Raw genomic sequence first — 14,495 nt, forward strand, 5'->3', positions numbered from 1 at the left:
CGTCATAGATTGAAATTGAGTTTGAATATTTTTAAAATGTGATTATGTCTGGATTTATTAATAATATGTATTATAAAATAGAGAATAAATTTAGTGTTTTTATTTATTTTTTAATTATCACTAGTTACTTAATCTTATATTTATTATGTTTATATGTTGTATGTTTACATAATATAGGGATGTTACGCGTTATTGTCGATATTATGTGATTTATTAATTATATTTTAAATTAATTATTTTGTAATCATATGTAAAATTTTGATTGGAGAGGTATCGTTTGATGGATTATTTGTGTTTTTTTCTTTTTAAATTTACTATACAATTTATGTTTCATGCTAATAAACTTTAGGTCCTCGAAATTAGTAATTCGTAGCCTATTAAATATCAGTTGAATTCATTTTCCTCAAGACACAAAACAATTGTAGAATTTTGAGATATGCCTGTACTTTATAAAAATCACTACATTTTTATCTCAAGTACATTAGTGACGAACAAAAACGGTCAGAGAAAAGAGGAATTATAGTCTAAAGCTATGGCGTTATCTTGATGATATTCGATACTAATCCGATAACCGATAACTAAACAATTAGACGCTATAAGACGAACCATTCGGCACCGTTGTGTTTAATATTTTTCAACCATTTAAAAATAAAGCTAAAACCGATTTATAGATAGTACATTTATGAGATTAAAATATATCATAATATTTTCACAGTTAACATAGTATAAATAATTAAATATACAGATAATCGAATAGTAAATAATTAAATATTCGTAATATGCTTTGCGATTTCGAACATCGTCAGAAGCGTTCAAACCTCATCGATTCTTCTAATCAGATTAAACTAGAGCGATTGTCATCCCTGACGTAGACATCCTCGGGGGATTCACCCTTCATTGCCCAGAATTAAGTTATTGTCAAGTTTATTGCACTAATGCGGGGTTAGCGCTACTCATGTGTAATGTAAGGTTGGATGGTTGATGGACCCAACGTTTGCTCAACTTTAAGACATTTTTGCAAAACCTTGTTTAGTTGTAAATAATATTGGCTCTATTTAAGCCTTTGGAATATTAAATCACATTCTTCAGTACAAAAAACAAAGCTAGAAGTTTATAGTATTTGCGTTCACACATCGTTCATATGATTGAGTTGAAACTTTGCAAAGTTATTCGTGGCACTTGGCGATGTTTATCGACATATTATTTTCTCTTATAATTCCAATGTTCATGGGTAGAAGACTTTCTGTTGGTAGTGATATCAACACTAATAAAATTCGTTGTTTATTCGATTCAGTGAATATTTATAGTGTGTATGTTAGTTCCCATCTTTGGCAAGACATTGACCAAACGTGAAACAGCTTACTCCTTAAAACCCCAATGTCTATCGGCAGCGATAATTACTTACGTCCTCTCCCTTCATAAATAAAATGATTTAAAAGCAAAGTATTGTAATACACTAATTGTGGTATAATATGTTTTTTTATGATGAGTACATCATCGGATGTAAACCGGGTTTTACTTTAAACCAGGCAAGGTTTAAAGTAAAACATTTAAAAAGACTGGAATTCAAATATATTATTACGAAAATATCCTATCGAAAACAGTAATATATCTAAAAAAATAACAATACTCGTACCCCGAATTTAAAGTAAACAGTATCATGAATATCTTTGCATCCCCTTATCAGTTTTTCGTGATGAATGCTCTCGTTCCGGGAGATTAGACCACAAATTGTGATAAATATCTACAGACCGTCTCCAGTCTGACGGATATGACGCATTGTATATCGGATGCGGTTAATGGAGAACGCACAATGGGAACTTTTCATCATTCAAAAACTTAAATGTATACCAAACCTTTACGATACTTATAATTATTTTAAATCTTGACTAACATTAGGAATTATTTTAGGATTAAAATTTGCATTTAAACTTAATATGCTGCCATAAATTTCACGATAAAATAAAGAGATTTTAATGTAAGTTATTCAAAGCCGACTTGGCGTTTTCGATCATATCTTCAACTGATCATTTGTATTCGAATGTAATAAGGTATGAGTAACTATGGCTACACTTTGATAACTAACCGTCAAATATCTCATAGCCCATTTTTACGATCTTTTATAAAAACATGATGATATCTTATAGAAAAGTCCAAATTTCCGAAGCTTTTGTTACCAAATTTAATGAATAATACAAAATATATTAGGAACATTTATCAAACTAATAATGAGATCATAGAATATATGATATATCTTGGAAATGTAACGATTGTTTGTAGAACAGATATTTTCTGCCTCGCACAACCACTCTCTGGAACCAGCTTTCGCCGACGGTTTTTCCGAACCGATACGACTTGGGAACCTTCAAGAAAAGAGCGTACTCTTTCCTGAAAGGCCGGCAACGCACCTGCAAGCCCCCCGGTGTTGCAGATGTCCATGGGCGGTGGTAGTCACTTTCCATCAGATGAGCCTCCTGCTCGTTGGCCACCTATGACAACAGTGTTGTATAAAAACGTGTTGTTTAATTCTATTTTTAACAGATCAACGTTTCCTCTTCTAAGTCCGTTGTACACTTATGTAGTATTTTAATACGAAAGTTGTAATGAGTAAAAATAAATTCGTTTAATTTATTTATCATATGTTCTGTAATTTTGACTGTCATATTTTCATATGAAATCCAAATACTTTGTACTTTCTTGTCTGCAATGAGCGGTTTACATAACCGGTATCTGATATTTGTGGTTGGTAAAAAAATGTTTGTCATTGTATACTGAACGTTACAACATAATATCTCAATCAGAATTTACTGCAGATCCCGGGGTCCCGGAATCTAACTCGGGCGGACCAATAAAGAAGTTCTTGGGTACTCTGGATAAATACCCAGTCAGCAATGTATGCACTCTTGTGCCTCGGAAAGTCTTTCGTCTAGTTGGTCCTGAACCTGAACTATTCCCGATCACACTCGTAACATTTGATAATAATTATATCATGTGCAGTCGGCTAGTCTAGGCTAGTCCGGTTAGTCCTAGGGAATGGACCGTGGCCATAATCGGTCAGAAAGATCACATAATCATGTGGAATAATTGATCAAATTATTTTATGTTATAATTGAATCCCGAAAAATAAGATATACCAAAATAAATGAAATAAAATGAAAAAGATTTCGCAAAAGTACCCTCACGTTCAGGAATTCCGTTCCACTTGCTCTGCGGACACAGCTTTAACGGGTCCGATTATTTCGTAATATTTAGAAATATATAGATATTTTTAAATACCATTACTTAATAATATTTCTTTAAACGATTCTCACTAAACGATAATTAAAATATTCATCACTGAAAATAGGAGATATCACTACCACGATAAATAACATACATTAGAATTGTAAAAAAAACTAATCAAACGAGAATCAAATTTATATACTTTAGTTATTAAAATATTTTTGCATAAAGTTGATTTAAATTCATCTAAAGCAATATTTCGAGAATATGTATCAAAGCGGCTCGTATAGCGATGACGTAGCAAATAAAATCGCGGATAACTGACTATTTATAGTAGCTTAGCTGAGACTAAGTATGAAAGTTACGTTCTACAGTCGACACTCCTCAGCTAAACTGTCAAATTTTGTAATGTATATATAATAAAGATATTTTAATTTATTATTATCGTAGGTCGACTATAAAAATACGGATATACGAAAGATAATAAGAAATAATTTTACTTAATAGTGAATTGTATATACCGAGTGTAATTATTTTTTGATACAAAATAACAAATAAATAAAAAAATTCAAACTCTAAACAATTTAATCCATGATTAAGTTCATAGTAAAATAAAAGCGTTTAAATATCCACATTCTCTATGGATAACAGATATTATTCGTTAATATTATAAATGCGTACAAAATATTTACTTGGTAGGGCTTTGTGCAAGCCCGTCTGGTAGGTACCACCCGCTCATCAAATACTGTACCGCCAAACAGCAATACTTAGTATTATTGTGTTCTGGTTTAAAGAGTTAGTAAGCCAGTGTAAGTACGGGTACAAGGGACTTTGCATCTAGCTCCCAAGGTTGGTGGCGCATTGGCGTGATGTAAGGAATGGTTATTATTTCTTACAGCGACAATATCTAGGCGTGGTCGTGACCACTAACCATCACGTGGCCCATTTACCCGACTACGTATCTATACAAAAAAAAAGGATTAATTTAACGAATTAACTTTTAAGGTATATCTTACCTACTTATATAATTTACCGTATGTATACGAGAGTCAAATCTCACAGCTGAATCTTATATCAGTTTTACCCAAACGATGAAGCTAAAATTTTGTACATTGTTTTGCAGCTGGTACTAATGTAGTGTTGTATTGAAGAACAATCATTATTATAAAATAATTTAAGAACGTTTATTTAAATTAAGAGATTATTTTTACCATTCGCGTCAAGCATGTATTTATTTTACTTATGACTTTTATTATTTTCATCTTGTTAAATCTTCCCTTTAGAAACCTTCTCCAAGTCTGTCGAACTCGTACTTCAATAGTTAAAATATTTATGAAGATTTTTCTATGCATATTATGAAGATCTACCAATATTATAAATACCTTAACACGAACTAAGATCCTTGTTCCTATAACTACATCAGCTCAATAACATTTTAACCCGGAATACTTGTTAGCGGTGGAATTACTGTAGGTTTGGGGCTACCCATACAGTCCCATATATTATTGTACAAAACCATAACACCAGTATAAATATCAATTGAGTTAGCCGTTACCTGAACTCAGAATAAACATTTAAACATAACTTACAATACGATATAAAAGTTCAGGCATGATAGTCAAAATCCTATACTTCCCTTATTGTCCACAATAACGCCGACCATTCATACAAATATGGAAAAGGAGAGCTCGGTTCAAAATATATTGGTATGTTCGCGAAGCTTATCTTACAAATTATACTATAATAATAATAAATGTCACCTCTATTGTATATAAGAGAACAAGGTAAGTGTATCGTAATTTTGTCGTGTTTATCAGAATTGAACCTGTTTCAATCATAAATAATTATAAGTTTAATAAAACATAACTGTCATTGGTTGCGAATCCAGCTAGAAACGCATAAAGTATTATTTTTCTTCTTATTAATAATCGTATCTCCACAGATTGTTGCGTTCCTATTTTTTCTTTATTGACTCCGTTAATTGCGAATTTAAATTCTAATAGATATAATATATTTATATTCATGTCCATATACAATTTCGTCTACTATACAACAAATCTTTTTTTAATACCTCCTTTTTCCAAATTTATTCTGCGTATTTTTGAACCTGCCTTTTATCAGGCGATGTTAAGGATATATTGTAATTCGTTTTATTTATTTACGATCAGAGTATGACCACATCGACAAACGATCACTAATCTAGAATCTACCTATAAATAATATACCTATAATATACCTATAATATACCTATAATCTACCTATAACATGAACATAATTTTGGCATCTTATACAATACTACAGTTTCGTTGTCATTATAAAATCACGCTGGTCACGTGAGCTGTCTAAATTTAAAGCGGACAAAAATGCAAAACGCCGATACTTACATAAAACAATATTATATACTAAAAACTTTTCCAAAACGCGCTATGTCTTCTAATATAGGTTTTATTATAAACGGGCTTAGTAATTTGTTCAGCTAGATGTAAGAAAAATAAGCGACATATCATTTATATGTATAAATATATTGTATACTAGTTTTCCACGCGTATTAGGGGATTGGATGATGGTTGTAGATTTATGTATAAAAAGGAACCTATGTCCTTCCTTGGGGTTTAAGCTCGCCGCATACCAAACTTCATCAATCATCGGTTTAATGGTTTTACCGTGAAAGCGTAACAGACCGACATACTTTCGCATTTATAATATTACTACAGATAATATATTGTTATCCCCTGTCTTTATTTACACTTGCTCACTCTTCTTTTAGATATTATGCTACTCTTTGATGGAAGAATATTTGATAATATAGTTAGAGTCAGATAAAATCAATAACGATATGAAAAATAACACTAAGATGGACAGAAACGTGACATTATATTTCCATTATTTTCCAATCACACAAAAGGTTGTTAAAAATATGTTTTCGGTATATTCAGCTGCTATAGTCTTTACTATAATCTCTTTCATAAGGTCTCATTAGTAGCAATTACATAAAAACAGTGACATTACATCGGATTAAAACTTATATACATTTCTTACATATAAACAAGACACTAACTAACCTTTAATTCTAGCTAAGTCTAAATTCTATAGCCTAGTAAGTATAACACACCCAAAATAGTTTCACCTTCAGAGACGATTCAACCCCTTAATCACTCCGACTAAATGTGTCCCCACTGTTTATTTATTAGATTATATTGCTTTGTAATGTTCTTAACACTCCAACGAGGAATCCTAATGCCTCTACCATACGTGGGAGTCGTTTTAATTGTGATAGTGAGGGGTTAAATAAAATAACACATATATTACTTTTATTACAGCAACAAGCTTAGATAACGACGTCTCAATTGAATAGGAAAATTATCACATTATAAAAGTAAATAATATGGAGTTAGACTCATTGTTTGTTTATTGAAGTATTATTTTACAGACTCGTTGATCTAGTGGATAGCGTGTTCGATTACATTTAATTAGGTACCATGTTCAAATCCTACGGGTTATTAAAAATATTAGATTAAACGTCAAGTAATTCTTAGTAATAGCCCGGAATTAAGAAGTTGGATGTTTACAAGCTACAGTAGCTGAAATCACTTAAGATCATTAGTTAAGTTTTAGTTAAGTTAAAATATACAGAGAGAAAGGATAAAAAGGTTCTTTTGGTTTCAATTCAATTTGAATCACATTTGACAAAAAGGTTAAAAAAATTTACTCATATATATAACAGTAAATAGTTAAAACATCGTAGAAAAATTCTCAAATAATAATAAAAACTGTTTTTAAATAATCATCTTAAAACGCTCGTCCAAAATTTTTGAGAACACATTTATGTCGCGAACTATATTTTACAGGACATTTATAAATAAACACAACCCTTTCAAACACGTAGTAAATCAAAATCTAAACGCACGCAGTCTTTTCAACAATGAGTCAATATCTGTCGTCGATATTTGGTAAAACGCAGTAAAACCGAGCGATGACTGACAAGCAGATAAGATCGAAATATTTTTTGAAGAACACATTAACTTTTTGTATCCTATCTCCAAAGTTGGTGTCCCCTTTTGTGGCACTATTGTTTTCTCTTTTTAACTCCGTGTGTAGTCCGTATTAATCATTCCCTAATGTGGAACTATTTTTGTCGTAACGCCCTTATCGCAATAACACGACAATTCTGTTGATTGTAGAGTAAGACATGACTTTATTCGTGTAATTTTATGTTTGATCTCAAACAGCGCTATCATTATTATAATTTTGCGCTGTGCTTTTTTACTAAATTCAATTAGAACAAATTGCTCTTTGTAGTGGTAAAATTACCTACTCTCTTTGAGTTAACATATCTCATGTTTTAATCGAGCGCTCCTAACCGGAAAGCGAACCGCGAAACATTGCACAAGATACAAACTTTACTCAAACATACAAAGTGAAGTGCAATAAAAAACGCAACAAACAACAACAAACGCGGCGAGTGTTATTCGCGTGTTATTATTAGCTGCAGTACGCATAAACAAGGTTACTGAGAAACATCGCCCCGGGCATATCGATGCGTCGACGGCCCGCGCTTTTAAAAAGCTAACCCGTCCCATAAGAAAGGGACGGCGCAGAGCACGTGGGAAGTGGATTCCGAACGCACGCATCCTTTCCCTCCCCACCACAACCCGCCGGCTGGAGCGCCGCGCGCACTTCAGTCGCGCGCCGACCGTCGCAACGGTAACACGTCCAGGAAAACCTGTGCCGGTGCCCATGCACCCGCCCTGACGTTGTGGAGTGAACGAGTTAGAACATCGCTGTGATTTGTTTTCAGTGCTATAACCATAAGTGATTGTGAACGTGACAAATAAAAAAAAATGTGTGTTAAGTGCACTATGCGGTTGCATACGTTATGAATGGTCTGGACCGCTGCTTCTTCGATCAACGTAAGTGTTACGGTTTGTTAGCGAAATTGTGCAGTAATTACGAATATATCGCACTGCGGCTGCTGCAACCTATATCTAGATTTCCCGAAATGTAGGGGTGATTTGAAAGATTTTGAACTTGTTTTTCATTCATAAACTCTTATGAATCTAAGATTATTATATTAGGTTATGTTATGAACTGTTTTTAAGCACTTCATTATTCAAATAATTATTATTTTATTTAACAGGAAATAAAATGATACATTTTGATAATTTTAAGCTTCAATTGATTTAATATTATTCTCAGTAATTATAAAATAATTTACTTAATAATTAATTAACTATTACACTATTACATATGTATATACAACGGTTGTGTAACTTCAAATGAAAATGGAAACATTGAAAATCTAACAAGAAATAAAAATATTTTTAACTAAATTTATTAAGAAGTGAAAAAGCATAAACTTCACGAAACATAAGAAGTAATTAAAAACAATTAAACACGCTTAGGGTAATGATACAAACAAACAAACGCTGTTTAAAAGCAGCGCCGTAACAGAAACATTTGTATCAGTTTAAGATAAGCACTTTACGGCTAATGAGCAACTACAGTGACTACTTTATTTTATTTTCTCAAGATAACTTAAAAACAACAAGAGCGATGTTACGATCGAACAAATTGATGATGATTTCGTTCAATTAAGCTGATAAAGGGCTAGACGAAATCGTCACGATTTGTACGATGCTAAACGTATTTGAAAATTACAAAGAATCCTACGTCTGATTCGTTGAAATAAATTACACCATTTTTAAAGAGAAGGATTACATAGGATAAGAAGCTATTACTAAATAGCTTTCGGAAATGAACGGTGAAAATACGTACTGCGTTCTTTTATAGTCTACTTCGTTTAATTATTTTATTATAAGAAAAGGTCCACAAACTCAAGCGATTGTTTGTTTGTGATTATTTACTTTTTTTAATTACTTTGATTTAATATAAGTAAAACATTATAATCGTTAATCGTATCTTTACAAATAAACTCGACTACTTCTACTTACATTTTCACTTCAAACAAATATGGAAGTATTAATCTTCTAAAGACACGACTAAATCTCGTCCGATTTAAAATTATTACACAATAATTTATGAGAAAGTTTAACCAAAGAGGGTTTTGAAGAAAATATAATTTGTTACGAAAGCACAGATCTTATTTATTAAATTCAATAACAACTCGTGTTTCCCCGTGTCGTAATAGAAAAATATAGTTTTAAATTAATTAAAAACGAAAAAATAAAGTAATTAGTTGAATGGTTGATGCATAATTATAAAAATACACTAGAGCTTAAAACTATTATATTATGTAGATTTATTCATTAGTAAACAATCGGTTCATTTTATTTCATCATTCTCATTAAAAAAATGAGTCATAGGTATACAATCTTTATTGTTTGGTAATACTTATTGTTTTTTTCCTCTTCTACAAATCACACGATGCCTTGTGTTTATTGCTCATATTCGGTTATTCAATTCTTCTTTCAAATAATTTTGGAAACTATTAATTGATAAATCATAAGCTCCCATAGCTCAGCAATAATAAAAATAACTCCAAACTTCCAGTATCACTTTCGCTCCTATCCATACCGATACAAATATTTAAAATCGATCCTACACAAATAAATAATTAAAATCATATTTCATTCAAATAACACCGAGAAGCAAAAAATGTTGTTTGTCCATTCAGATCGATAGCCAATAAAGAAAACAAATTACACAAAGCTGTACCAACACCTTCTGACAAACATAGTTTAGTGACGCAAATAGTAAAAAAATGTATTGATATAGGCTAACCGCAAGACCACCCATGCGATACCGTGACTGCAGCTCTATCGAGCACGCACGATGCTATTATGAGTTCACTATCAAGCCCGGTTCCGCCCTTTTCTATTCACTTTTTACGTAATTTACATCTCCTATTCTTATACGTTCATTTTGGGAAAACATACAAGTTGATAAAGACTTCGATGTTAAAATAGGTCGTATTTTGATCTATCGTTCTTTAATTTTTATGTTCTTGTTTAGCATGGACTCATAACCATACACGTAGATACAAACAATAATTCACGTGTGATCCTACACATGAAAAATTGTACCGAATACGAAACCGGACTGAATTGAAACATCTTACACTGATTAATTTTGAACGAATCTTGATGATTATTTCGTATTTAATAAAACTTGCATTAAAAATAATGTAGAAAGAACTCATAAGGTACGTAATAAGCTTTACCTTACTAGGTATTGTTTGTATCTTGACAACAAAATGCAGTGTCACGTCGTATTGCATTCTAGTTTAAATGAGATTCATCTTTATCGATTACATTATCTGCTACCGGCAAAGGAAATTTGTTTATGCTTAAATTTACATTTGTATTAGATTTCTAACCGAATTGAATAGAATATTGTTCTATTTTATCTCCTTTAACTAGAACTTTGAATATGTTTACTTGCTTATAAATGAATATTACCTCGCTCGTGAAATAAAATGCATGTTATTTTTTTTTAATATTTTACAGTATTTAGTTTTAGAGAAAATGTTCCAAATGATTAATGTTATACTTCTTGTTATGTTTCGACTGTAAATAACAGTTATTGAATTTAGAAACACAATTCACACGCGGAGTTATTTCAAATGGCTGTTTGTGGGGTGGTATGTTTTACTTACCGACTGCAGCCGACCTGCACGGAATCTTAACTATATCCCTTAAAGTTTCCGGTTAATTTAACCCGAGGTCGACACATGCATCCAAACGGCACTCAGAACAAAACTCCCACGTGTGTGTTTAACAAACAATTCTCAGAACATCATTTCGTCATACAAAAACAATCCCTAATTGCGTACAGCATTACGACAGTTTACATCTGTAATTATTACAGAGATTCGAACCTTTAATCTGTAATCATGTCTAGAAGACACAATGGGTGACCAAAAATAATTATATTCATTCACATCAACACGAACTTGCGTTGAATGTCAAACATCATCTACAATATTAATGGATCGTTGATTAAATTATTTCTGACACAGAATTATATGACTCAGATATTGATAAATATCACGTGATGATCAAAAAATGAACAACTCAAGAAGAATGCTACTAATACTAATTTTATAACATATAAAAAAGGTAATGGTAAGTTAGACGATTAAACTCAATATGACATAAAAACACAGTATCTCCCTTGTTTGATGGTCCGGAGTAATCGTAAAGCCGATACAAATTGGTTTTAAAGGACCCCGGTTGTTGTATTGCTTTTTGTGAAGTTTATTATGATGCTCGGAGGCAATTGATGGCAGTCAATCTTGCGAAATATCTCTATACAGGTTATGTGTCAATTTTAATGTATTCTTAACAACGCCGTATTTCTCAATAATTTTATAAATAATCAAATATGACTCGGGTAATATTGCAAGATTGTAAAAACTACATGCAATCGACTACGATGTCTACAACATCAAAAATTATATATAACATATTAAAGGTTCAATAAAGCATTACACCTAATGGTAATAGACACTTTATTATAATCATTGTGAATAGACTCATGTTAATCAGTCTATGATAGTTTCATAATAAACATCAACAAAGCCTATAACAGATTAACAAAAGACTAATTTGATAGTGTACGTGCTGCTCATATTCGGTAATTACGAATCTGATAGTGAATACGATAGTTTGGCAGCGAGTGGTAGCCATCTGTCGGTTTACTACGAAATTGGGTTAAGCATTAATCATTCTGCTAATGATACCGATCCATATTTGTCGCACTCTGAGAAAAGCTGTTCACTGGTTTTTTTTTTTTACTTGAATAGGTATTTTTATTATAGTAGCTTGAAATCCCTATTAAAACATTACCTAATTTTATTATTATTATTCGTCAAAAATCATTTTATTTTATAACGTCGCGCGTCTTCAGTATTAATAATCGATTTATTATTTGAAATATATTATGTAAACAACAAGCTATTCATATTTTTTAACGATTTAGACAATTATCAAAATTGAACGTTGAATTTATATCAAGGTGATTGAAGTCTCCATCGAGAGTGAATTACGTTAGGTGAATTTCCAATTCGATATTTTCATTTAGGATTATTTGTTTATTTTACAGCCAAAATATGGTAAATCTGGGTTACACCTCTCATTGTTGGCCCCATCTGCACCAATGAATAAATGAATTCCTTATAAGATGTCGGCACTATTTTTCAATTTTCTACCACAATACACTCTGAATGGATAACACTCATTACCATATATTGAGAGGCTTATGTTAGTAAGATATTGATTGACGAGCCAGCCTGTTTGCTTTTATTTGTTGTATAATGTAATTTCGTCAACTGGCAAGAGAGACTCGTAACTTGATCAGAAGGTAACTGATAACCATGCATTGTTAAAGAATATAAATTTAGAACGCCAATTAAATCCAATATATATACAAAATAACGTACAGCTGATGTTTTTGATAGCGATATTTTACTGATATCAATGTGTCCGTTTATCCGTTAGTTGAAATTTTTCTGATTACATCTTCATGTCTTTCATCTGTTATAACGTAAGCTTATTTTGTTGATTATGCTCGGATGCAAGAAATGATCAGTTAGAATGAATTACAAACGATACAAGTTACGATGAATGGGAATCAATTGGTCACGCCGAGAACCTCGTGGAATGAATTTTGCTACACGTAGCGCCATCTATTGTTACATAATGTCACTTAAAGTTTTTTCGTCAATCTAAATTTCTTATTTATTCTGATATATATATATAATAACTTGATATTGTAATATTTGATTCCTAAACAAGTTTAATTTTATTTTATAATTAGTTATTAAAGAAAAAAAAATAATGTTTTTTACAAGTTATTCAAAATTAGACAAATTATCTTCTGACACAGATTGTTTAATCTAGTTTAAGATAATGAAATATATTCTATTTTATCTTCAAATGCGCCCACGTCGTAAATTCAAGACCAACCAAATCACAAGATTGAGTGATAAATGGAGGGGCATGGATATCAATTTTGTGGACAGAAACCCTTGATTGATGTCCTATTTGGTCCCATACCTTTATCTTTATATAAACCTTTGATAAAAGGGGTGATAAGCAAATAACAGCATTATTTTTAAACAAGCCTCCCTCCCTGGCCTCTGGTAAGGTCAGTGACAAATTTAGTATTCGACGTTGATAGTAATTTGTTTTAGAGAATATATTAAATGACAGATGATGTATAAGTCGTTACTTATAAGTTAGTGTAGAAGTATAATGTGATAAAATCTCTTTGATATCAATTGCCTTATTTCGTTTTTTTTTTTTCTCTTAATTTTCTCACTTCATCTCCATAATTATTCGAGAAACGTACGATCGTTTGAGAGTTCGTTTTGTAGAAAAAAAAAAATTCACGCCATCAATTTCCCGGAGGACTTTTCGTTTGAGATTAATTCCAACGAAAAAAGTAAAATACATTCGAGATTGTTTACATACGCTTTCACGAAATAGGCGCTTACATATCGCAATCATCGTTTTAGATTACTTAATGTAAACAAGGTGGTAAATATATATATATATATGACTTTTTACTCAGATATTACATCTCATTTCAAATTCTAATTACCTTATACAAATCTATTCTACTACATATCATATATGCAAAAGTAACTCTGTCTGTTACGCCTTCACAGCTAGCCCACTGTACCGAATTCGATGAAATTTGGTATGAACAAAGCTTGAACCTACATAAACCTACGTCCGCCTCCAGCATGCGTGAGAAGTTGCGGGCTAACTAGTGGTTTATAAGTTACGAAACTATATTTTCAACAAAATAAAATATATGATGAGCACCATAGCATAACTTAATCATATCAGATCATAAAATCAGTAGCAGATTTTATTATCTGCTATGATTGAGTTACGTTATGTATGTTCATGTAAAGGTATGAAAAAATTGTCCTCTTATTAACAAGGATACGTAAATGCATAGTTTTGAAACAAAATCCGAATACGAACATAACGTCGAGCACAGCTGTGCGATTTCGTGTCCACATTGTAGAGCCCTGAAATACAATACATGTACCCCTTGTAGATGACTTTCTCAAGCGTGTCTCGGGATGGGGAAGGTCATGCATAAATGGATGGAGAGCTCTCTTAATCTCCACTCAGTGACACTATAGATTAGCCGAAACGACGCCTGCCCTGTCAATCAATGTAAATTAAGGAAATGCTTTAGGGATTTGCGTTTGCCACACGGCACAAAATATCCGAGAGTAAAATTCTTTCCGTATACTCCATAACTTAGAGTTTATTTTTTAAATATAAGTTTTCCAC

General features: G+C 31.8%; 2 protein-coding genes across 8 annotated transcripts in view; both read left to right on the forward strand.

Annotated features, from left to right (window-relative positions):
* Positions 1-14,495, forward strand: part of LOC113397410 (calnexin) — a 372,199-nt gene that overhangs the window by 124,910 nt on the left and 232,794 nt on the right. The window lies entirely within an intron of this gene.
* The window catches only part of LOC113397455 (teneurin-m), a 214,979-nt gene continuing 208,360 nt past the window's right edge, over positions 7,877-14,495 (forward strand). For 2 of the 5 annotated variants that reach the window (XM_026635802.2, XM_026635801.2), the window contains exon 1: positions 7,878-8,132. Coding sequence is in view for 4 of the 5 variants with exons in the window: in XM_026635801.2 (XP_026491586.2) it covers positions 8,099-8,132 (34 nt within the window). In the remaining variant the exon portion in view is untranslated. Of the gene's footprint in view, positions 8,133-14,495 lie in introns of all 5 variants that reach the window. The other 3 variants (XM_026635800.2, XM_026635803.2, XM_026635804.2) reach the window with 3 other exon arrangements.

Source organism: Vanessa tameamea, chromosome 3 (assembly GCF_037043105.1).
Source record: "Vanessa tameamea isolate UH-Manoa-2023 chromosome 3, ilVanTame1 primary haplotype, whole genome shotgun sequence".
Lineage (NCBI taxonomy): Eukaryota > Metazoa > Arthropoda > Insecta > Lepidoptera > Nymphalidae > Vanessa > Vanessa tameamea.